General features: G+C 43.7%; 1 protein-coding gene across 1 annotated transcript in view; it reads left to right on the top strand.

Moving 5' to 3' along the window:
- ACBD6 (acyl-CoA binding domain containing 6) overlaps window positions 1–25,200 on the top strand; it is an 87,124-nt gene that overhangs the window by 26,251 nt on the left and 35,673 nt on the right. Inside the window, exons 4-6 of the mRNA XM_086617646.1 lie at window positions 72–154; window positions 11,104–11,209; window positions 17,888–17,977. Of these exons, the coding sequence (XP_086473772.1) occupies window positions 72–154; window positions 11,104–11,209; window positions 17,888–17,977 (279 nt within the window). The remainder of the gene's footprint in view (window positions 1–71; window positions 155–11,103; window positions 11,210–17,887; window positions 17,978–25,200) is intronic.

The following is a 25,200-nucleotide window of genomic DNA, read 5'->3' as shown; positions in this document are numbered from 1 at the left end:
GGCAGAGGGGTGGCACAGGCTGGAACAGGATGGGAGCCAGGATGCTGGACCAATCTTTCTTTTTCTTTCAGACGACAGAGAAGAGGGGAAGGGAAAGCAAAACTGCGTTTGGAGGCCCAGTTGTCAGCTCATTGTATCAAGAAGAAACAATCAGGTGATTATCTGTACTGAACTTTGGTTAAAAACAGTATTTTTCTAATGTCATTTTGTGAAGCTTTTTTTTTTAATACTGCACAAGTGTGGTGGCAACTACAACAGGATAATAAATGACAGGAAAGAACTTTTCAGGTCCATAATCATTTAAATCAATAACTGCCTGTATCATTGCCAGGTAGTAACCTTTCCCTAGCACAAGATGTGGGGGAAGGGCAAGGCTTCCCATTTTTCAGTTATATGGCTAAAAGGAGGAAATATTGGATATTTTTAACAGAAAGCTGTTCAGACACTACCTTTTTCAAATAGTTATTTCTTTACCAATACATTCATTAAGGATTGTTCAGTGAAGGTTTTAATGTTGGACAATGTTTGCCTTCAGGGAGAGTTTGTACCTTATATCAAATTAATTTTTTCTAGCTTCTGCAGCTAGCATAGCAGAAGCACATTTACTGGACTAGAATGGCTGCTATTTAAAAACTGTCAAGGTGCAAGTATTAAGTGACATTAGCTACTGAATAAGGGCAGCTGAGTTTTTTTGTTTGGTTGTTTTTTTACTGTTCCAGACTACTAATCATGGGTATAATATTAACTCCAATACCTAAATGATTGCCTGGAGGATCTTTCAGAATTCAGCATCGTATTTTTATTTAAAATGAACAGTCAGGGAAGACTAAATTTTCTGAGCAGTGTTTTTGCTGTCGTGATGCAGTCACCCGTTTATGTGTTTGTGATCCCATTTGTTTTATTGAATGTCTTGCATCATTTTAGTCCCAGGAAATTAAAAGATAAACACTGATTTCTCTACACGCAGCCTCCCAAGCTTGCTGAGAACTTTCCCGAAGTGTTAAAACTCTAACACAGCATTTCTTTGACTTCTTGTCATAAACTAATGAAAAGTAAATCTCGAGCAGGTGGCTCCAAACGCTCTGCAAGGAGCTCAGGTGAAAATTGATATGACTGTTTTGTGTAAGCAAATAGGGTGACGGTTTTGTGCTCGGCAGTGGTGTGGGCACTTCCCTCGCTGTTGCAATCAGCTTTATAGTGAGCTGGCAGAGTTGGCCAGGAGTAGCCTCTTCCACCTCGCATGGAGAGCCAACACACGTTTAACTTGACCCTGGCCTTTGGAACAGAGATGGTCAGGTATGACCTTGTTTCAACACACTGTTTGAGGAATAGCCACAGGCTCCTTTTTCTTCCCTGCTCTCAGTGTATATCTCAGCCAACATCCTTGATCTCATAGTTTGACCTTGTGGTTTAAATCCTGTTCGAGCTGTTCTTTCAGGAGTGGAACATACCAGTGCTGCCCAGTCTTTGATGCTAAGTATGAGCTATGCTTAGTCCTACAGTGCTTTTGGAGTCTTGACTATCCAAGTGTTGCCTGTGCCCCTTCTTGGATATGAAACACAGCACAATATACAGGAAAACAGTTTGCTCCGGTTGATTTGACTAGTTTAAATCTTCTTACCATATTTTCATTTTTATTTTCATGAAGACATGACATGTACAGGACTTGAAGATAAGTATAGCTGAATATGTTCCTCATGACATGTTTGGAAAAAACTTACGCGCTGCATAGCATAGCTATAGTCCTTACACAATGGGGCTGTAGGCAGATGTAGTCTCTGGCACAGCTGGAATAGGGTAATTCTGCTGAAAGTGAGTTAAATGAAGTCTCCTGACTCTGACAGAACAGAAACTCATATGGTCCAATAGCACAGCTTGGCCTCGTGGTTGTCAGTGTCTTCAGTTGCAAGATGGGACTTTAGCAAGTGTCACATCTCACCTAGCTTCAGCTTTCTCAGTGCAATTGCCCATATATTATGGCTTTTGTCTGCTGTTGGTTCTCTCACTACAACAGGGAATAAATGTCTGCAAGTATAGGCACATCTCTAGTGGTGATAATTGTAACACTAAAAGCATAGCCCTAAACAGTAAAGTTGCACTGTGTTGTGGTTTAACAACTAAATGCCACATAGCTGCTCGCTCACCCTCCTCTACCCCAGGGGAATGGGGAAGAGAATTAAAGGAGAAAAGGGAAGGACACTCATGGGTTGATATAAGAACAATTTATTAATAATGATGAAATTAAAATTAATAATTATACACTAATTTATGAATATATAATGATAGTAATATATACACACAAGTGATGCACAGTGTAGTTGCTCACCACGTGGTGACCAACACCTGTCACATCCTGGCAAGAGATTCTGAAACAGATAAGTCCTGACACCACAATCCTGGATGAGGGAGAGGCCTGAAAAGAGACTGAAAGAGCCCTCAAAAGAATTCCAACTTCCTGGTCAATCTCCATCTATATACTGGGCAGACATTCCATGATATGGAATACTCCATTGGCCAATTTGGCCCTCAATCCTAAGTCTAAATTCAAATTGTAAGAGGAGTTGTGGGCCCTTTGCTCCACCACGCTCCCCCCACAGCCTGTTGTGTTCCTGCACACTGGCAGAACTGAAGCTGAAAGGTCCTTGAGATCTCAGCACCAACTATAACCATCAGTGCACTATCAACGTTCTTCTCATGACAAATCTCATACTAAATCCAAAACACAGCTGTTCTAGCTGCTAGAAAGAAAACCTAACTCTGTCCCAGCCAAACCCAGGACACATTGTTACAAAATCTGCAAGCAGATGAGCCCAAGAAGGATGAAAGCTTTTCATAGCTTGAGTGAGAATAAACTTAACCATATTGGTAGCTACTGGTAAGTCCCATGCTGAATGTTCAGTGTGTATGTATGTGCTATCTGGAAACCTAAGATCTGAGAAGAGAAACTTTGATGCAGGCTATTTTATTGACTCAGTTGTCTATGGCAGGCCCTACTAAAGCTTTACAATGTGCTTGCAAAAATTGCAATATAAATCGAACCACTTTAGTCTATGTTTCCTGGGGCTGTTGATGAGATAAATATTTTCAAGTTACAGGATCATATTAAGGTAGCCCAGAATAAATAAACAACAACAAAAAAATCTTGTGTACTAACAACTAAAACTCAAGTCCTCATCAGCCCTGGGTTCGGACAGACTGCTGAAAGCAATTTCTCAGCAGGCATTACGGTGCCAAACACAGCCTACCGTATGCCCTTTAGGATTCAGCTGATGCAAAGGCAGGAAAAGGCTGTCTAATTTATCTGGATCCTGGCATCTTTGCAACCTCACCTTGCACCAGGAGATAGACAAGAATGCAAGTACAGAGTTTTGAAGGTTCACTGAAGCAGGTTCACTTGTTTTATTCTTACCAGAAGCTTTTGAACAGTTTAACAAATGATTAACCTCATCCAAGCTGCTGCTATGTAATAGGAAGATGAGAGATCTTGTTTTAAATGGTGTAAACCACTAGTTCACCGTCAGCAGCAAATTACCAAGCAAAGCAGTAATGCCATTGCTTTCAGAACCCGGTCTCTAAAATGATACGTAAATAATGCTTACAGTCCTCTTCTGGAATGAAATGCTTGGGATTTAGGGTGCAAATCTGTAAACGTTGGACAAAGCGGAGTTACCATACCCTACCCTAAAGTAAGGTGGATCAGAAATAGGAGGAACTGGGCTGGTGCCAGGGCTGATTTTGCCTTATCACTAATTATCTGAAATGTTTCTGCTTTGAGAACAAGATAGAAAAATGGTTGGCCTGGCTCACAGAAGTACATTGCAGTGATTCCAAATAAATTCAAGAGCATCCATAGAAACAGGTTATAGTGATCTAATTAAATCAATTTAGGAAGAGATTTGGTTAAATCAGTGCAATTTGTGTGTTCATAGATCAATCCTCAAATCAGGAGAAGGTCTCTTGAGCTAATGAGGCGTAGCAGTTATTTACTTTGGGGTGCTGGGCACTGGTCATCAATTAGGAGTCATTAATAAACCCTGGCAATAAAGAGCTCAAGTAGCCCCAGTGACTAATGAGGAGCAGTAGCAGAATGTATTAGGGTAGTGCTCTGCCTCTGTGTTTCTCTGCAAATCACTTATCCCACTTCGGGCATTACATAAAAATAATGCGTGCTGGTGACTGATGATGGGACTTGGAGGTTCCCCTGGAAGGAAGGATTTAGAAATTATCTGTGATTTCAGGCTCGGTATAGTAGTGGGTTTGTGGGGTTTTTTTTACTGCTGTGTAAAGCTGTATGTCTGTTTTCTGGTCTTATTACCAAAACAAAAGCAGTAGTTGATGAGCTCTTTCATGACCAAATAGCTATAATTACAGTTTTGCAAACCTGGGAAATGAGCAGTGAGATGAGGTTGACTGATGTGTCACCAATATAAATCTAAGATGCAAACTGAGGGAGGTGCCAAAAATACAATATTCAACTTTAAAGTTATTTTTAAATAGTTTTTTTAATGCAGGGGGGTGGGAGAGACAGTTTATAAGCATCTCCAGCAAACAAAAGCATTGAGTTGGCAGATGGAGGATGCGAAATAATGCCAAATGTCCGTGTCCCTTTCCACTTGCCCTGGAGGAGCCCTCCTGTGCTTTGCCGTGAGCTGCTTCCCGTAGGCTGGGTGTGCCAGGATGGGAATGGCATCCACTGGTCAGCATAGAGGCCTCCCTGAGCTAAGCTTTATGCTCCTGCCATCTCGAGAGCTGCTGAAGAATCCCTTTTCTGGTGGTAATTCCACCCTTTCCCGTAATGCTTGGGAGTCACCCTGGTCACGAGCGGAGCTCCGTTTAGGATCGGGGCATGGAGTGGGCACCCCTCGTGTTTGGGAGCCTGCCTGATGCTGTGCAATCTATCAGAATTGTATTAATCCCACTAACGCAGTCACCATCTGGTCCCGCTGCCGGGCCGGCTCGCGCGAGCCCCCGTGATGGATGGCCTCGGGAATTGATTAGTTGTTGTGCGAGACAAATGAACTGTTTTGGCAGAAAATACCAGAGGTCGCTGCGTGTGGTCAGGCACAAAGACTGCTGAATTTTAAAGAGCTGCTTCCAGTATCCATTGCAAGGATGCCGCTTTAGAACGGCGTGATGGCTTTTGAGACGAGCCCGGCGCTCCAGAGCACGGTTGGGACTTTGTTCTCTCCCTCCAACCCTGCTTTCGGGAACGCTGGTGTTGGAAATAAGCACAAAGCCGCGGAGATATGGGAGCTGGCGTCCTCGCTGTGTTGGGAATTCCGGGCTCACGCTGGTAATGTGCCTGCATTTGGGTGGCTGTGCCACAGATGTCCATCGCTTGCACAAATGCTGGGCTGTGTGATCCCTGCGGAAGAGCTTTCCCGGTTGTGTGGAGCCCAAGCAGCCCGCGGCGTGCTCAGCCGTGGCACGTCTCAGACAAAACACCTGCGGGTCCAGGCAGCTGGGCTTTGGGGTTTTTTTTTTTCTTTCAGGTCAGCGTTATTCAGAAATGGATGCTCTTCTAGTGATGTTTAGCCTGACTTCCAGATGATTGCCAAGTTTATTGCTTTCCCCCTGTTTTTTATTGTTCCCAGAGCGGTGACCCTTGGGGCTTTGCTTTGTTGTGCAAAGGAGCGACTGGGCTCAGGCCTGCCTTCCCTTTGGGAGAGCCCATCCTTCGGTGGCAGCTCCTCTTTGGGGTTTTCACGGCCGCCTTCTCTCCGGTGCTGCCGCTAATCTACCGAAGTGCGCGCGGCGGGTGGGGAATCGGCTGACACATGTCTCGCTATGTCCCGGCTGCTCTCCGAGGACGGCACGCGAGTGTGCCGGCAAGTGGGCAACACTTCCCCCGGGACGACCTGCCGGCTCAAAATAAACTTGAGTTATGGATTTATTCAGCTTGTAAAACCTCAGCTGGCATAAATAATTGAGAAAGCAAAGGTTTGTCTGCGGTGGGTACCTCAGGGACCCGCTCCTGCCTCCCTCCCTCCCACCACCCTTTCTTATGAAAATGATCCCAGTTGCACTGATAGATAATAACAACACCAAGCAATTAAAAGCTATGGGTGGCTGGAGAGAGGAGAAAAGGTTCAGTTAATGAGCTTTTCCTCTTCCTGTGCCCAGGAGAGCCTCAGAAGTGACGAGGCGATTAAAGCGAAGAGATAATTATAGATTATGTGAAAATGGGTCCCTTGGGGACCCAGGGCCTTGACATAAACAGTAAGTGTTGAGAGTGCCTCCCGGCTCCGCTCCACCGCGCTCCCGCTCGCCCGGTGGTGCCGTGCCAAGCAGGTGGGCGAAGCCACCTGTTAGCAGCACCCGGGGCCGCTCCGCAGTGGGTCTGCTGGGATGTGGCTCCCAGCCCTGGGAAAAGGGGAGAAGACGCCCAAAGTAGCACCCGATTGCAAACTCGCTGCCCAGAGCTCTGTGCCGGAGGTAACCTGCGAGGGGGGAGCAACGGGATGGTGCAAACCTGGAGGATGCTCTCTGTGCAAGGGTGGGACGTCTGGATTTCAAGTCTCTTCTGTGCCTTTTTTCTTGGCAGTCTCGGTGACTGTTTAGGAAGCAGAGATGTTTACAGCACTCTAGGTAAGAGGTGAAGGCTGATGAACCAGGGACAGGTCTTTTCCATAAGCTGTTTAAAAACTGTTGGCTCAACACATGTGTTTTGGACAGCTTATGAAGAAGGCTTGTGAAACCTTCCAAGCTCAGGGAAAGATGGCTTACTTTAAGTCCTTCTACGTCCTTTTATTCAAGGAAGAAGCTGCCCATGTGTTACCTGCAGGCAATGGATATGCTTCAGCTTGACATTAAATCAGTTAGCATCTCATACTGGGGATGGGAGAGAGAAGAAAATAGTTTTAGGGGTTAAACATCTTCAGCAAGAGAGAAAATATTTCTGGCTATTCTCAAGAAATAGATATAAACACATTCGCTGCTTTTACTGACAGTCAAGTGGCCGCTGATTTGAAGACTCAATTCTTTAGCTCCACAAAAAGAGCCAGGACTTGTATGTCACCCAATCTGACATGGAAACAAAATTGCATCTCGGTCTTACTTGTAGCTACAAGTTTTAAATAATTCTACACATCTCCATTAAGTCCAGTTTCGTGGTTGTTCCCATCTAAGATGTCTTGAATGCTGTATTTTTACTGAAATTGATATTTTTTTCTGAAAATACTGATAGAAGTGCTAGGGATTCCTCTCCCAATAATATTATCTGAGCAATGTCTTTGCAGTGTCACTTACTCTTGTATTTCTGATCTGCTTCTGTCTGGTTTCAGAGTGTTTCTATCAGTTTCTGAGCCTTACTGCTGCCTCTTACCAGTTTCATGTGCTTACCAGTTTCATGTGGAGTACAAATTCCTGCTAGGAACTAGTCTGATAAAAACTCTGCATCCTTTTTGTTTTCTTGTAGCTACTATGGTGGAGGGATTCCACAGTATGTACACATACAGACATGTGAAATAAAGGAGGGGTAAAAGAACCCTGAGTTGCAAGGTTTTCAAGCAGTGTTTCTTATTTGTCCTGTGTGGTTTTGAATGCAAAGTCAACAAATGACAGTAACTTGTCTTTATTCTAGTCGTGCCTCTCAAGTGGAGCTTTTTCCCTAGTATTGGTCCCTCCAAAAATCTGGTTTTAACTCCTCTGAGCTCTTTTCTCAGTTTCTGTTCCTGATTTTGGCACGTGACTAGATCAAATTGTTTTAAATGTCTGGAGTTCATCTTCACGTGACTATTTTGTGTGGAGGTGAAATGTCTTCATTATGACTATGGGCTTCCCTCGAATCTATTCAGGAAAGGGCTTGTTTCTCTTTTGTTAATATTTATAGAGAAGTTTGAGATAATATATGCTAATTTCTTTTTAAGGGAGGGGGCATCAGGGGCCAAGGAATGGTTTAAAGCTTGAGAAATAAATGCAGAGTAGAAAGATGAAATTTCCCAAAACCTTATCTTCAGGTGGGGAAATTGCTGTTCTGGATTAAATCCATTGTGGAGACTTCTGAAAGAAAAGTGGTTTTTTGGAAGGGGGATACATAGAGCATTTGCAGAGGTGGTTATTCCAGAAAAGCTAAATCATATCCGAATAGCTGTGTCAAGTCGTTTCTCCCTTACAGATAATAATATTCTCAGGAAAAAAAGCTTAGTCTGGGGGCTGTGATAGGACGATTGCCTGATTTTTTGGTACATCGGTGTTAACATGCCCTGTCTGTGCTGGTGCAGACCCTGCAGAAGAGAGAGTGATCTGTAATAAATGAAGTGTGTGTGGCTGAGCAGTGGGGGAAACGCTGCTGGAACCAAGTTACTGTATGGTGGTGTCCAAATAGCTGCTTTCAGCAGCTAAGGGTGTGTTTGAGAGATTGGGCTAACAAGGTAGGACTAGAGGGGCTTCCCAGCATATCAGATCAGCCGTTGTTAGTGGGAGCAGACACGTCTCATAACCTCCGTCATGAATCTGTCAAGCACCATCTCCAGCAATACAAGCTTTTGCCGTTTCTAATCCTGCTGTGAAATTCTTTTTTTCCCAGATTTCAAAGTAATTGCATCTAAAGCAGGTGGTGATCTATTTCCCAGGAGCTTGTGTAGTGTGCAGACAAAACCACCAGCGAATGAGTTTGGAGACAGGTTAAGAAACTGGAAGACTTCTGTAACATCCCCAGGCCTACACATGGAGTGTGAAATCTTGTGCAGCATCCAGCTTTTTTGCTGGAAAGGTGCAAGTCAGCTGTGAGGAAGGACTGCTTGTGTACAAAGAATAGGGGTGACGTACAGGAGAACAGTGCTACTAAAGGAGCAACATGAGAGAGAGGTCAGAGTAAGTGACTTCTTCAGAGAAAGGAACACATTACTGCAGGAGCTGAGTATCAGTACTTTTTTCCCAACTTTTTACTGGCACTGAGGAAGGGAACAGATGCTTGGGGTCTGAAGAATAGAGTGTAACTTAGTAAGCCGGGTGTGTAATAGTAGGACTGGAAGTCAAAGTTGTGTCATGGAGCTCTGCCTGTCCTGATGGGAGCAGGCGACGTGGTCTTAGTGACATCGGTATTTTCATTTTTGTTGAGACTACAGGTCAGAGAGCATCACTTTTTCTTTGTAACCCATTGCTCAAATGCAGATAATGTTTAGATTTTATTTTTCCTTGCTCTGACATTCTTCAGCCTGCAAGCTTCAAGAGCGATGTGAATGAATGGGAAGAGTACTGTTGCCTGTTAGCACCAGGGAGTCGGTTCTCCTCGAACTGTGCCGTGGCATTGCGGAGGCTGTTCTCCCCTGCCCAAAACGCCCTTAGCAGAAGGACCTCCACAGTGGGTCTGACCTGCTCCAGCAACCTCCCATTTTTATACGGAATTTCCTTTGAGGCTGTCATGTCTGAGTTCTGCTGAACATCCAGACTGTCTTAAGTTGAGATGATTGAAAACTGAGGATGTCACAAGGGGCAACTACTTTGTGTTTAACTGTCATGAAGCTGCCAAGTCCCATAGCAGTGCTGATGAGTTCATTTGAGCTCTAGTTTTGATTTGGAAACTAGAAAGAGTGGGTAATATGTGGGCTTCTGGCTTACTTGTAGAAAACCAATGACCTCTTTTCTTTACTGCTTACTAGGAACGCAGCTGTTATCAGTGTATCTGTACCTAAAGGTATCATTGCAAAGGTACCTCGTGCTAGTATGGCATAGACCCCTGTCCATAGAAAAATCAACCTTATTGGAATAAACTTTTCATCATGGACGGTAGGAGAGCTGTGCTTTCTCAGCAGTATGGGTGTCGGTAACTTCCCATCATTAGATATGCAAGTGCACAGATCTATACTGTAGGATAGGAATGTCTTCATTTGTCCCTGTCCCTTTGCTAACCATTTGCTTTTTTAATTGCCATGAAGCACTGTAGCTCCAGTCACTCATACAAAACTCGCTTGTAATGTTTTAAGAATCTGTGAAATGTCTTAACTTCAATAGAGGTTCTGTTTAGCTGATAAGAACACAAGTTTTAAGGTGTCTGAAGCCAAGGGACTGCTTTTTACCTCTAGAAGAAGCTATAGGTGGAATTCAAGCACCTGTGACACCACAACTTGTTGAGCTCTGCCACAAGAAGGCTTAAGTGAGCACGCACTGGTGTCCTGGCACAGGCACGTGCTGGTCTCTCTGCGTATGCCAGCCTGCTTCTCTGAGCAGAGATCATGGTCAAGCTTTGTCTTAACACCATTGATGTGAAAAGGAGGAGTGCAATTGGGTCACTTGCAGGCTGGTAAATAAATAAAAAAAAAAAAGAAAAGAAAAGAAAAAACAAGCCCCGTGGTCAGATTCCAAGACAAACACCAAAGATTTCAAAACTCCCTGGGCAGTTACTTACCAACAAGTGCCCCGTAATAGCAGGCACCTGTTTTGAAGCCACCAAAAGAAAGTATTTGCCCACTGTTCAGCCCTTTGCAGACAGAATGCTAAGTTGTAGAACTTGTTCTTTAGAGATGCCAAGAGTATGAATGGGTTAAAGAGCAGAATAGAGTGGAAAAAGGACCTGGAAAAGACTGATAAATATACTCATCTGGATGCAGCCTCTAGCTACAGAAATCCTTAAGTCAGTGAGTTTCTGAAGCTGGGAGGATCTAACTGGGGACAGATTACTTTGCATATGTCCTGTTTCTTCTGCTTTTTTCTCCAAGCCACTGTTAGTGGCCACTGCATGAGATGGATGGCATCAGAAGGGTCTTTGGTCTGACCCAGGGTGGCTGTTTTAAGTTGGTAGAGCAGGGAGAAGAGCACCTTTAGCCTTTTATCTTCTGTGGGATTGCAGTGATTTATACCAGGGCTCAAACGTGGTTTTTGCTGGCTAACTTCATGGACTTCTTGTGTCAGTTCACAGGAGTGAGCTGACTGTTGTCCTGGCACAATATTGTTAAAAACAAACTTTATTTTCTAAGAAGTAGAATCTTCTGTCTCTTACCTTGGAAGAAAACCAGACTACTCTGCATGTGCAATACTAGGCGTCTGTTTCAGTCCAGTGGTACTACTGAAATGTCTGTAGAAAAGTCAGAGCATATGATGTGCATGTGGCCTTTGTGTTGTGCAATAACACAGTGCTTTTTTTGCTTTTTGTTTCCTGAATAGGGACGAGGACAAGAACATTTTTGATTACTGCAGAGAAAACAACATTGACTATGTAACCAAAGCCATTCGATCTAAAAAAGTGGATGTGAATGTCACTGATGAGGAGGTATGGAGAAAGAGATAAAGACCATTAATCTTTTAACTGTTTTGTGTATTAATTCAGTGCCACTCCTTTTCAAAATTCCCTGGTTAGGATTGTTATTAACAAGTTACTACAACAGTTGGACAAACGCGTTGTCATTGAGACAGGGATAATCTATTTGAAAGTAGCTTTCCTTTGGATTTATCATACAATCACAGAATGGTTTGGGTTGGAAGGGACCTTAAAGATCATCTAGTTCCAACCCCCCTGCCATGGGCAGGGACACCTTCCACTAGATCAGGTGTGAATGTACTAACCGTGATGCTGTAGCATATCAGAAACTTTCTATGTTATTTTTAGCAATGCCAGCAGCCACTTGCAGAATAAGATCTTCTGAATACCTCCCTTTCCCCACCTTGTACACTAAATGTGATGAAATAGAAGTAGGAATTGAGGGAAATGGCTTTTTTTTGACCAATGAACTGTGTTCATGGGTGAAGTAGAATTTCTGCCATGCCATCGGCTTTTCATTGTTCCCACGTGGAGGCCAAATGAGTGATACCAGCTTTCCAGCTTCAAAAAACAGTGACATTGTCCAGTCTTTCCCTGCTCATCAAACGCAAAACACCATTTCTCCCCATAGGGAGATAATACAGGCGTTGCCAGAAACCTCAGGAGAAACAGAAGTGTCTAAAATTGTGAATTGGCTTGATCCTTTTCTTGGTAAAAGTAAACACCGGGTGTGGACAGTTTCCTGCTCATCCTTCAGGAAAGGTAGCCATACCAGCTTTATCGCCTTGGTTTCGATGCTTGCATACTGCCACCTAGCCCTGCTCGCCCTCCATCGTACGTGTGTACAGCTGCTTGTGCCCGCTGCTTTCCAGCACGTTGTGTTTCGGTGAACAGATGAAGTGCTTACACATTCATAGACTGAGACGCCGCAAATTCAGTTGGGTTCTCCTGTAGCTCTAAGCAGATTTCTGCCCTCTGAGCCATGACAGCCCCGGCTGGGGCTCTGAATGCTGATGGCAGAGCCTTTTATTATTAATCAGGAATTCATGTGAATTAATTTTCAGAGAGGAGGGAGAGTGTTCACGATCAGGGTTGGAATTTCGCATCATAAATTCAATGAACTGAAACTGTCATGTGCCACGCAGTCGCTGCAACAGCGCCGTTGCTGAGCTCCGTCCCTCCTTCTGCGCATCACAGGATACAGAAGTAAACGTCCAGGGCAGTCCCACAGAACATGGCTGGAGTCCTTTCGTTAGTAAAAGCTCCTTTTTGGGATCACACACTCGCAATAAGTGTGTAATAACATCATGTTGGTGTTGCATCATTTCCACTGGCAAAATGCTCTTTTGTAGTTAGCGGCGTTTAGAAGCTTGTACTTTTCTTTGTGTTCGAGCAATGAATGTGCTTGTTTTCAGCCAAAGGAATTTTGTGGGTTTTTTAAAAAAAAAATTAATCAAAATATTTTGTGAAAGATGGTTAAAATATTTTTGTGCTCCCACGATGTAAATGTTCACAGCCAGGATCTGAAAACTGCCAGGTGACATCCTCTTTGGGAATTATCCACAAGTCTCTGATGTGAGAGAAGACTTATTTCTGAACTAACGGGTATTAACATATGACTATTGCAGCATATGGAATTGCTTCAGCACTGGTACAGGCTGAAAATCCTGCCTGCCTGTGAAGGGCTCATGGGAAGATTCCCACTGGTGCAAAATTCCCCCATAGATGACATTCTCACAGCCTCAGTGATTTTTGGCTTACCTTAGCAAGTGCTCAAACAGGGAAGTAAGAACTTTTTTTTTTTTTTTTGGCTGGTTTCCTTAGGCTTGACTCTAACTGGTCAAAAAAAAAAATCAGCATACCTAAAAGAAAAATCTGAAAGAAGCATTTATTTCGTGTTATATTAAGGAGCTGAAACCATTACCAATATTGTTCAGTATCCAAACGTGTTCTTCACAGTCTTGGAGGGTAGCTTATTTTCCAATATCGTGCAGATTGATTGAAGTTTTAGAACCCGTTTTCGACTAGAGATAACCCAGACTGAGCCTTTGGTAGAGTGAAGTGTATGCAAGCATAATCTTGGCGGTTTTATTAACTATTTTAGTGTTACTGTATAAACACATCCTGCCATATCCAAAAGATGCCTCTCCTAGCTCTCTGAACGTAACTCACGCTGTCAATCGTTTGATTTAAATGCATATAAATTTAAAATGACAGCAGGGATACATGCAAAGAGTTAACTTGTTATAAAACAAAATCTACTGAAGCACCAAACAGGCTCGTGCTGAACTGCAAAGATGCTGGGCTCAGACTTTCCTTGAACCATAAAGACTTGACTGGGGCTGTAAGGTGTTTACATTTTATTTCTGTGTGATGTATTAGTACTGTATCTAATTGTATCCTCTCATTTGGTGCAAACCTGAAATAAGTTAACGAAAAGAGAAAAGAAATGGAGAATAAAAACGTAAAATGGGGATAAGCCAACTTACTCAAAGCAAAAGGATTTCAGAAAGGGCAATAGATGTATCTGGGGTTTAGATAAATGCACTTGGCAACTTTCAAAGCATAAGTGGTCTTCTCCCACATGAAATCAAGGTCTCCGTGTACAGCATTCAAGCCAGCATACCTGCTAACAGTTTGGATACAATAAACTTCAATTTAGAATTAAACAAAGAATCTAATGACAGTAATCATGTACAAGCTTCCATTTACTGTCTCTAAATTGCCCCGAGTTCAGCAGGATAAGTTGCATTCACTTAGAAGAAGTAGCACAGACGAAAACAACCCGTTTCTCTTACGTATGTCAGCAGGACTAATGAAATAAGAAATGGAGTGTGGCTGTGAAGTGGCCACAGGCACGTCCTGGTGGTGTGGATTGCTTGCTGCCTTTTTGACAACAGTCTATCTTCGAGTTTTAACAAACCAGAAACTGCTCAAAGGCGTAGATGAGTTGCTTTTGTAATTTGTGCCAAGGGCTGTGGAAGGTTTTTTTTCAATTGAGAGAAATTTTTTGAATTGAGGAAAAAAGAGACTTTTTTTGAATTGTTGGAGAAATCCCAGTAAACAAACATGTTACCTGTGTGCGGTATCTAAGCCCTTGCCAAAACTTTAATGAAAGGCATCTGAAATGATGCTCGCTTAGTCCCCCATCCTCATGCTTTTCAGATAGCAAGTGCCAAATTGGTGCCAGCTTGCCAAGGAAAGAACGGGGGGAAAAATGGGTTTGAAGAAGGATCATGTGCTTCTGGATTTACAGGCTTACTCCTATTGGAAAAACTTTGCAAGTGTTTCAGAGCTCTGAAAGTAATTGACTTCCAAATCAAATCTGAAGTTTACCTATATAATTGCAACAACAGCCCTTCCATTCACTGTTTTTTTTGCTGTCACAGGGGGATGCAACCATTCTATATATACACATCTCTTCTTAATTACCAGTAGTAAAACACTTGCCACAAGTTAGAGCAGCTGTCATTGCTATACAGCCATTACAGCTGCAAACATCGTGCCTAGAAATATAGCTTAATATTGTAGCACATCCATTCAGTTTGGCTTTGTTCTCCTCTTTCTCTGCACTGGCTAATTGATGTGAAAATCATTCCCATCCGTTTGTCTGCTGAGACTCGGTATATCTGAGACAAATCCCTGTCCTGTGCTTTGTTTGTGAACACCCTGTGACTTGGAGCTGAGCAAAATTGATGTGCTGTTGGCTTGAGAAACTGCTGCAGAAGCTGGCCAAGCTGGCAGCGGTTACCCAAGCAAAGCACAGAAGATTTAAGAGGCAGGGTTAGTGCACTGGGGCTATTTTTATGCTCTTTTTATTAAATACTTCAAAGGCAGGGGGAAATGCATCCTCTCAAGTAACTTCTGCAACAACTGCTGTGTGTTTGAATTGCGTGGAGGGAGTGCCTGGGTGTTTACTTGCATTTAGTGCAGACCTCTCTGCTGCAGCGCTTTCCTATAGGAAATTGCTCATGTTGCTTTGAATCTCTCGCTGCTTAATGAAACAGTCACATGGGAAGTGTTTTGGGAAAGCTCAATCTGTGGCTCTTAAGATTTCTGCCGTGTTATTTAAATACACAAACACCTGTTATATGCTGATATAAAGCAGCAGCTGTGCGGGCTAAAGAATTTTTCAACGTGCATAGGTGATATCCGTGTGATACAAAGAGTTGGGTTGTATGTTCAGTTTAAGTTTGCCTTATTGCTAAGGTTTATTTTAAGGAAGATAAGGGAACAACTGGACCTTGTAGCTGCATAGCTGCCTAAGTACTTTAGCTAGAACTCCTGAGCGTTTTAATTTGCCTGATGCTCTGCAAACAGTAGTGAATATTATCTTGCTTTAAATACAAGTTTCTTAGTCACGCTGTCTGTTATACAGTAAGAAGGTTGCGCGTCTTCTGCAGGTATTTTTACATCCCCATCAGATGGTATGCTCTTCCACAGAAGGTCTCCAAAGACCCTTACACCCTATGTTTAGGGCATAGCATGCTGCAAGGATGCAGACGTTTCTGAGGTGGAACGTGTCAGCTTTTTAATAATACACAATTACAATGCAGAGGCATTTAAGGCACTAATTGGAAAATATTGTATCCATTTAGAATTGCAGAGAAAATATATAGGTAAGCAGAGTGTAATTACCCAAAGTGGAATTGGCCCAAGACTTGAAATCCATACTCCTGCAAGTAGCACAAGGAGATTTTTAATGACTATAGATGATCAGGCTTCAGTTTCTTGTCTTGTTCAAAACGTGACGTTTGCAGCAGAACCAGCCTTGCAGTGTCAGGGAAGGGACCAGCTGCACAGTGCTGCAGTAGCCCTGAGCTGACAGGATTAGCAGCACTGTCTCTCCCAAATTGTTGGTTTTCCTTTATTGGTCTCAGCCAAGTTCAGCACCAATAAAATGAGATTCTGCTTGTCCAGAGACAATGTAAACCAACATATTGCAGCCACTAATCTGTAATGTGAATTTTGATACAAAGATTTGATAGAAATGCCTATATTTTGTTGTGTAATTGCACGATAATTACACTTGTGTAACTACAGTATTATTCCTCTACATATATATAAAGAAACTGAAATCATCTGTTGAAGTATTTATTGCTATTGTGCATATTGCAGAATAGTGCTTCTTTCTTTTGAAATAAACACCTGTTACATAAAAAAGTCAGTATTTGTCCAACTAAAATCCTGAGTCTTAAGTAATTACCAGTCCAGAGACGAGTTGAGGGTGCTAAACACAAATTTAAGATGTTTCCATATTTACCAATTGTTTTAAATTGTACTTATTCCCCCCTTTTAGACTTTGATAGTGGTGTTGAGTGCAAGAACATTTATCATTAAATGGCCCATGGATGTCATCAGTGCTTCCATAGAAAGTCATTGTCAGAAAATTAATTCTAATTCAAGGTTAATTAGTGTAACATTAAAATTATGTGTTACAAAAATTAATTACTCGCTGGGTCAAAAAGTGTGTTAAAAAGCTTAATGCCTTGTGTCTGAGATCACGTTTCCTAACTCAAAAGCATGTTCTACCTCTGCTGCCCTGCCCAAGAATACCCAGCAGAAGCAGCGTGAGCTTCAGTTGCAGGTGTCTTCTGCCCTTCCTGCTGTTTTGGCACTGTGGTCGGGAAATTTGGCTCACAGTTCCCATTAGCAGATAAATGAGTTGCTCACCTTGTTCCCCACTGCTCTGTCGAGAGATTTATCACCAGGCGTGGGCTAATTTCATCTGATTTCATCTGTGAAGGTCTGCGGCTGTTTTGCACAGCACACTGGAAAACACAGGTCGGTCTGACGGTGTCACAGCTTGGGGATGATTTCTTGGTTATCTGCAGGGTGATTTCCAAGGAATCCCTTGCAAGCGTGCCACATGCCGTCCTAAATCAGGAGAGACTGATAGTAACAGTAAGTCTAATTTACTACGTGTACATAGTAAACAAGGAAGAAAACCTTCCGTCTCAAACTACTTTGAGCTGCTTTTCTCTTTGGAGTTGCTGATATATAAAATCTTCTACAGTTCATAGAAAATGTCTTAGAGCTGCTTGTGCAAAGGCTCTGCTGTTACCGCTTTGAATGCGTTTTTGCATTATAAGAAAATGAGCAGTCCAGCCTCAGCGCAGGGCTCTTAGTGCGTGTGAAACTGTACCACAGCTCTGCCGTGACGTCCTGTTGGAAAAACAAGCGTTACCTTTCATAAGTTTGGCTGTCCTAGCCCAAAATCAGAGCGGCACCCGTGAACCCAACCCCAAAAGCTTCACTTCACTACTTCCATAGCCTTTTCTGAGACCAGCTGGGTTTTCAGATGTCTCTGTCAGCCCTCAGAGGGGTCCTGAACTACTTCCCGTGTCCTTGACAGACAGGAAGATCTGAACTTCCATTGCATCTCCTCCTGTGGTGGCAGAGCCATGCAGAGAGAGACTTCGGGCGTGCAGAGGCTTGTAGAAAGGGGATGAGAAGAAAGCCATGGAGATTTGGGAGGGCCTGGAGGGATGAATGCAGCAGCCTGTGCTGCAGAGCTGAGAAGGGGGACGGTCGTGGGTGATGCCCAGATGCCTGGTTACGTACTAATATTAGTGTAGGGGTTTTTTAAAAAAGTCTGTGTTAATGTTGTTATTGGTACTCAATAGCAAGACTGATTCTCTGTGCTTTTTTTTTTGGCTGACTTTGTTAATTTTCTCCCGGATGTTGCAGGGTCGGGCTCTGCTCCACTGGGCGTGTGACAGAGGACACAAGGAGCTGGTTTCAGTACTGTTACAGCACGCTGCTGACGTTAACAGCCAGGTAAGAAAGGAATAAAAAGCTGAAGCTGATCGATGCGTTACGTGGCCTCCTGACCGAATGTTTCGCCTGAAACTGAATTCTTCCAGAACTCCATAGCAGGTTCTGTCAGGGCACTTACCACAGGGAAGAACATCCAAAAAGGTAACCTGGGCAAAATAACAGAATTTGGTTGTGTGAAACACATAGTCGTAAGGGGCCTTTTTGAGCTCCTGCTGAAACTTCTTCCTGCAGTAGTTTCTTTGATCAGCTGGCTATGGCTTCCAATGTGACTCGTGGTACTGATGGCAGGAGGGATCTTGTGTACGAGATGTTCGGTAGCTTCCTACATAAGCGTGTTCTTCAATGTGGTTTTTTTTGTAACACTACGCTCTCAGCAAAACTTTGTGGACTAGCGGAAAGAGAATCCCACTTTGCCTAGCAGAAAAGCATCCAATAAGTGCCAGTTTTCAGCAGAGTGCCTTGCAGAGGTAGGTGATGCTTTAGATTTTTGCATGGTGGGCACATGACAGCTACAGTAGGATCTCAGTGCTGCTCGAGAGCAAAGTCAAACGGCTTTATGCCATTTCCATCCCCACGTGCCCACCTCACCCCCTTGGGGAGTCACCATTTCTAGCACAATTTGACTCAACTGAACATAAAGCAGCTTTTTAGCCACTGCTGTTTGCAACCCAGCAGCGGTTTTAGGGTACCTGAGTAGACCAGGCTGTGAAGCGCACTGGTTCAGCGACCACTTTGCAAGTGGCTCGTTCCAGCCAGCTTGAGTCTGCCTGTGCTCATGAGTCAATGCTCCTAGTTTTGTCAGCTTGTTGTAATTAAGGGCTGACCTGTATAAGTGCGATCGTGTTCGGAAATGATCGTCCAACGTATTTCTGTCAAATTATGATTGACAGCTTTTTACCAGCGTGGCACTTACTGGCTTTATTCTCCTGCCCTGTTTGGACATAGGTACACCTCTGCTGACAAATTTGCTGGCTCTCATCCATGAGATCTTAAGCAGCCTTGCGATAGACGCTTCGGGAATTTGTAAGAGGTGGATCTTAAGTTGCAATCTGCAGGCTGCTCGGCAGAGCTGTAGTGTTCACAGGCTACAAATAGCTGTGTTGGCATTTAGACACACATGAAATTGTTGTAAAAAAGGCTTTCTTGCCCTTGCCTGAGCAGAATTGCTCGTGAGATGGGAATTGGGAAGCACGGCTCTGCAGTAGCTGGTGGGAGACGTATCTTCATGCTTACATCTCAGGAGTTTCAGTTGTAATGGATTTTATAGGAGTTTTTCCTTACATAGAAGAGGGGCAGTGGAGCCAGTGCAAATGGGGGGCTTTGTGTGCCCCACTGTCAGGTTAGACCATCGCCTTTCAGTCAGAGCTAGTGAGTGATGTGTTGGATAAATATGGGAACAGCTTTGCATTGGAATCACGGAGGAGTCGGATCAGACACTGCCCATCCCCTTTGCTCTGGCAGCCCGGAAGGTGGTTCTGGGATGCTGTACCACTGCAGCAGTCTGAAAAGTCACTTCTCTTTATGCTTGTCTCGCTTCTTTGGAGGTGAAGTCTGACTCCTAGAAGAAAAGGCTGAAGGGAGAGTCCTCTTATTTTTTCCCTAAGCATTAATTTTCTGTTAAATTCTTCTTCTCTTTTTTTCCTTTTTGATGTATTGCACATTTTCTAACCAGATTATTTTTGGCCAGTAACAAAAGGTTAATAATACCCATAAAAAGAAAATCAATCTTTGATTTTTTTTTTTTTTTTTTTTTTTCCTCCTCACCAAGGTAATAAAGGAGAATTTTTTATAAAGGTCTCTGTTCACACTTAGGTGTGTTCCCAGAGAAGGCAGACACATTTTTATTCTCAGCCATATATAAATTGCAATAACATTTTGAGACTTTGTGACCTAATGTTTATTTCTCTTTTTTTTTTTTTTTATTTTGACCTTTACCCTGTAAGAATTCACATCCCAAGCAAAAGCAGAAGGAATTTTAAGAGCAACCAGAATAAAAAGGGAGAGGGGAAAAACTCTGGCTTCCTAACAGGCCATAAACACTGCAGCGCCTGCTATTATACATTAGCAAATGCACTATCAGTTAACGTGTAAGCTATAAAGAGTGGTGGGTTAAGTGTAAGGGTGGCTTCTCTGGTGGCTTGAATCAGTGGCACTGTTATTTCAGAGGGATGTGCTCTCCGTAGAGGTTCCCTTCGCAGTCTGGACGCAGCACCTCTACCAGAGCCCGGCGTGCCAGCAGCCCCTGCGATTTCCACCCGCCACCTGGGTCTTCAGGTGTTTTTCTGTCTTGTTCAATTTTGCAGCACTACCTGCGTGCAGGCAGCCTAAGAGATAAATAATAAATCAGGGATGATGAGGGTTATGGGCAGGTAGGGAAGGAGACAAATGTTATAGACCAATTTTTTCTTAAATTGCCTGTGTTTTAGTATGCTTCTAAAAAGTTAGTCAAACAGCACGACAGATTTATGCTCTCTTCCATTACCTTTTTAATAAATGCTCTTCCATCTTGGCTCTTGGAGCGTGCTAAAGGATTTAGCTGCCCTAAGCAGACGGTGATGGTGGTGCTCTGCTGGGTGACCTGGAGCAAGTCATACTGGTTCACTGTGCCTGTAAATGTGCCTTACTCACTTTTTGCCGCCTTATTTTCGTTACCTTTGTACTATCTGTTGTTGAAGCACTTGCATTCTCTGGATCAAGAGGCTCTGCGAGTGTCGAGCTATGGCTCTTTGTTGTTAAACAGCTTGGGAGCAGGAGGAGAGGTCGCCTGGCTCTGCTCATTCCTGTAACCATGCTTGAAACTCTTTAATTCTGGGAATAACCACGCGCTCCTGGACTGCAGTGGTCCAGCGCCTGGGCTTTTTGTTTTAAACAGTGGTAGAGCAGTTTCAAAAGGGTGGTTCACTAATGTCACTGAAAAGCTGCAGCCATTGAGTTCTCTGATTGTTCATAATTAGCTCTAATAGCACATTTGAAAAGAGGTGGTAAGCGATTGCCATGGGCAAGGGGATACAGAAAGGCAACAGGCTTCTCTGCTTTGTTGAAAAGGGACATTTGTGTAATTGAATTACCTAAATCTTCAGAGCCAGAGGCCATTTCGAAGTGGGTGGTGGTAGGGTATTCGGGAGCTCTGCTGGAAGTACCCAAAGCTTGGGGCTTAGTGTGAAAACAGCCTCTTTCCACTGGAACTGTTTGCCTAAATGTAGACTTTTAATAGAGTGATGAAATGAAAGGAAGGGAGTATATTCATAGCGTATCAGTTATGAAGGATCTCGGCAATGTGATTATAACATCTGTTTCTAGCTTTAAAATAGATGAAGACATGAATACGTTTCCCTTGCAGAGGATGAGCAACAAAGACCTTTTCCTCTCCTATGGGGAGACTTTTTCCTTGCTGTGTTTCCTCTGGCCTTGGAAAAGAGGTTTCCCGGGGCCTTTTCTAAGTCTGGTCACCTCCTTCTGCAAGAGCAAGGCAAGTAAGATGCTTGAAAAGGAGGGTCCTGTGCTCTGGTGAGAACGCCCCACGTGATTGCTCGTCCTACGCAGGGAGCGTTGCAGGTATACAAATTTCGACTGCTGTTTTAAGAAAGATGAAGGGCATCATGTTATAGTAGTTGTCCAATGAGAGAGAAGGACAAATAGCATCTTCTTTGTAACATCAAAACTGTAGACTCTCCTCCTGGACTTGCTGTGGCTACACTTTTTTCCATTTGTGGGTACTCTTTGCTCCCAAATAATAATCTGTGTGTTCAGGGCATGCCGCTGGGAATGCGTGGGCAACTTTCCTGAAGTGGTTGCCACAGATCAGCTTATTCTGAAAAAGCTTTTCAAACCTTTCTGCCCATGTGAACAAGTCGTAAAATAAATATTGTTAGTTGTAAGTGGAACTGTATCACTTGACACACAGGATCGTTAAGGGCTGTATATGTATCTGTGTGGTAGAGCAGCCAAGTTAAAATTGTATCTAAATATTATTTTATGATTTTTAAACTGCCTCATTGTGCAGTTCTATTAATCAGCTTATCAATGTTATGGTAATAATTTATGTATGCTAAAATTGGACTATAACTGTGACTACAAGGATGAAAAAGCTATGACTGATCTTCAGTTTTTATTTGCTGACCTTTCACTTTCCTAGTAAAGGTGCAGATCACGGTACTGAGACTTTAAACTGCTTGTCAGCAAGTTCTCAATGGTCACCCATGGACCCTCAGGGGTTTGAGAAAGAAACTTGAGAACCAAAGCTGAAAATCATCAGGTTAGGAAATCAGTTGCTAGTATGTGGGGATTTTATTTTATTCATTCATATACCAGTAATTCCAGTGAAAAGCATCTAGCATCTGTGCTGTCTGCAGAGAGTTGGTTGCTCTTCGGTGGCGATGTTGTATCTGTATCTTGTGCCAATTCACGCAAGGCTGTTTTTTTTTTCCCCTAAAAGACATCTAGAGTAGCAGGAGGAATGTGGTTGCCTCCCCAGCTTGTCTTTTTTTCCCAGTCCCCTGCCATGCACCTCTAGCAGAGAGCTGCTTCCCTTCTTGCTATTTACATGCTAACACACTTGGGAGTCAGAGGGCTTCTGGAGACGTGGAGTAGAAAAAAAAAAAAAAAGAGAAAAAAAAAAATCTTTTCAAATGAAGACAATACAAACATAATAAATGGCAGGGAGGGTTCATCTCCCTCATGACTCAATCCTTCTCAAACAACATTATTATTGACTGGCCTATTGGTTGCCAAAAAGGAAAATCGATTGTACTAGAAGTAGTTGCTGGACCACAGATCATGGTACTAACCGAGCAGAGACAGGCTGATTTTTATCAACTATCCAAAGACTAATTTCCACCATTAGCTAAAAATGAAGTAGAAATTATGGATATGTCGAAGATTGTGAAGATTGGTGCTCTGTTGGTTTTGTTTTATTTGTATGGTTTTTCTGTTTTCTTGCCTAATTCCTATCTGTATAGGATAAAAAAGCAAGGAAAGGTCAGGCCTGCTCGCCTGCCTGTCACTGCCTGTTTTTTCCTTTTCAGTCGTCTTCATTTGGATTTCACAGCAAGAATACAAACTGCCTCACTCTCTGCATGGGCCTCGTGTCAGAGGCGTTGCGTAGACATTTAAAAATGAAGCTGGTCTCAGCAAACGTGCATCCCTTCCCTGCCTCCTGCACCAAATATAGGTCGTCCTTTTGTTTTTCTGTATCCGTAGGGAGATGTTGAGGAAATCAGTGTGGGCATCTTGACTGTTCTATCTGAGGGCTAAAGGCCACAGGCTGTATCTTCACAGCTTTCTCCCTCCCCATTGAATATGTGTGTGCGCCCACGCAGCCCACCACCTTTGCTGGAAGCTAATGGGCACAAACACACTTGCAGGTAGGATGCCAGCTGCCAAAGTACTCTGCTGTTACGACCATTCTCTAAACCTGGCCGAGATTAAAAGGGAAAATGTCTGAGCCTTGTGCCCTTGCAGTTAATGTCCCTAGTATAAATTTCCCCCTAAATATACTAAAAGCCTGGCTCATAAAGCCAGGAGGGACCCTGTCCTGGCTCTGATGATTGCTGCAGAGGGTTTGGCGTAGCGATGCTCACGGCGAGCAAAGGATGTCGCAGGTACAGCGTGCTGAATCGACCATTGCTGCGGCAGGAAGGTACTGGGGCAAACGGATGAAGACACTAAACAAAGATGAAAAGCAAAGCATTGAGAGCAGAATTATTAACCACAGTAGCTTCCTTCTTTCCTTATACCCCTCCCAAACTCCTGTCTCAGTATTTCTGTAGTCAGCTTTGCCAAGCAGATCTCAGAAGACTCCGCAGGCTTGTACCCCTTCGGTCTTGACGTTGTTGCCAATGGGTGTGAAAGCCATTAGCCAAAAGAAAGGAGAGATCTGCTTAGTGACAGAGGGTAGCTTTCTACATTAAAGCATTGACATGGTGCCAGTCACACAGTTATTAGAAGTGGCACAGCTCCATGTCTCTCCTGCGGGTCTCTCTGTGGAATGTAGATTGGCAGCAGGTTGAATGTTAAATGGTCACCACTCAGCAGATGCTGATTTTACCTACTGGGAGAAAAGTCCCTTTCAGCAGAAACATTTGCAAAATATTTGCAGCTCTAAATATATGCTGGGAGATGCAGAGATTTATCCCTGGTTTGCTCTTCAGCTTCTGAAGACAACTCAAGCCTCATCAATGCACACTGTAGGTCGTACGGACGATGAGACGTTTCCATCTGTTTGTGCAGGCTGGGCTTTTTTGCATTGTTTCTTCCCATCTTCCAGCTTGACATGTACAGTCCTTATTTCTTCTGCTCCCTGGAGACGTATGAATCATTGCTTCATTGCTGGTGCAGCAAAGCAGTTGGCACCCTTGCTCAGGCAGTCCGTGTGCAGCGTTGCCTGCAAAGCAGGCTCACCAGCCCAGAAAGCAACTGCAGGCTTCTGTGTTGTTCCAGCAGTGACTGCAGGGTCCACACGGTCCTATCAACCTCTGCGCACAAAACCAGTGTATGAAACATGAAATCCAAGAGCTGGTCCTGAAGAAAAACTGTTGCTTTACGCTCAAAATCTGAAGCCGCGTTCAGGGTGATGACAACGCAGGGTTCAAAGCTTGGGACCGAGGGCAGCAGCACGTTTTAGTGGGTTGCTGTGAGGTTGCCTGGCTTGTGGGCATCACCGTGCATTGAGGGCTGTCTTGTGCAGAGGGAGGCACCTTCCGTGGCGGGTGCTGGTGCAGGAGGAATGCGGTCTGGCAGCAGGCACGTAGTTTTAGCTCAAGGAGCGTGACTGCCCTCTGCATCAGGGGAGCCTTGTGCCTGTTTTCTTGCCTGACCAGCACAGCTATTTTGTGGTATGAAGGCTGCCATCTCTGCCAACGCTGGCAGAGGCCAGCAGCAGTTGGCTTTGAGGTAGGTGCCAGTGACACCGTGGTGCTGTCATGTGTTCTGGTGCAGAGGAAAACCGGGTATCTTGTTCGCTGCTGTCTTTATATGTCTTTACAGAGGCAGGAAAGAGCCTTACCTTGAGTGCCTCCCTGCGAGGGCATGCGATGGTCCCATGCCCCTTTGTCTCTTGGGCTGGGGGTCATCTCTGAAATAAGCATGTGTTAAAACACCTGTAATTTGTGAAGTCATTGTTGGAAATGCCTTAGCCCCTCATTAAGGTATTTGGTTAACTGCGCAAACAGGATACCACTGGCAGCCCAGCTGGTTTTTCAAGTGAATGCGTCACCTCAGGAATG

Source organism: Tauraco erythrolophus, chromosome 10 (genome assembly GCF_009769465.1).
Source record: "Tauraco erythrolophus isolate bTauEry1 chromosome 10, bTauEry1.pri, whole genome shotgun sequence".
Lineage (NCBI taxonomy): Eukaryota > Metazoa > Chordata > Aves > Musophagiformes > Musophagidae > Tauraco > Tauraco erythrolophus.
Note: the sequence above shows the minus strand (reverse complement) of the source record. Positions and strands in the feature narration are given on the sequence as shown.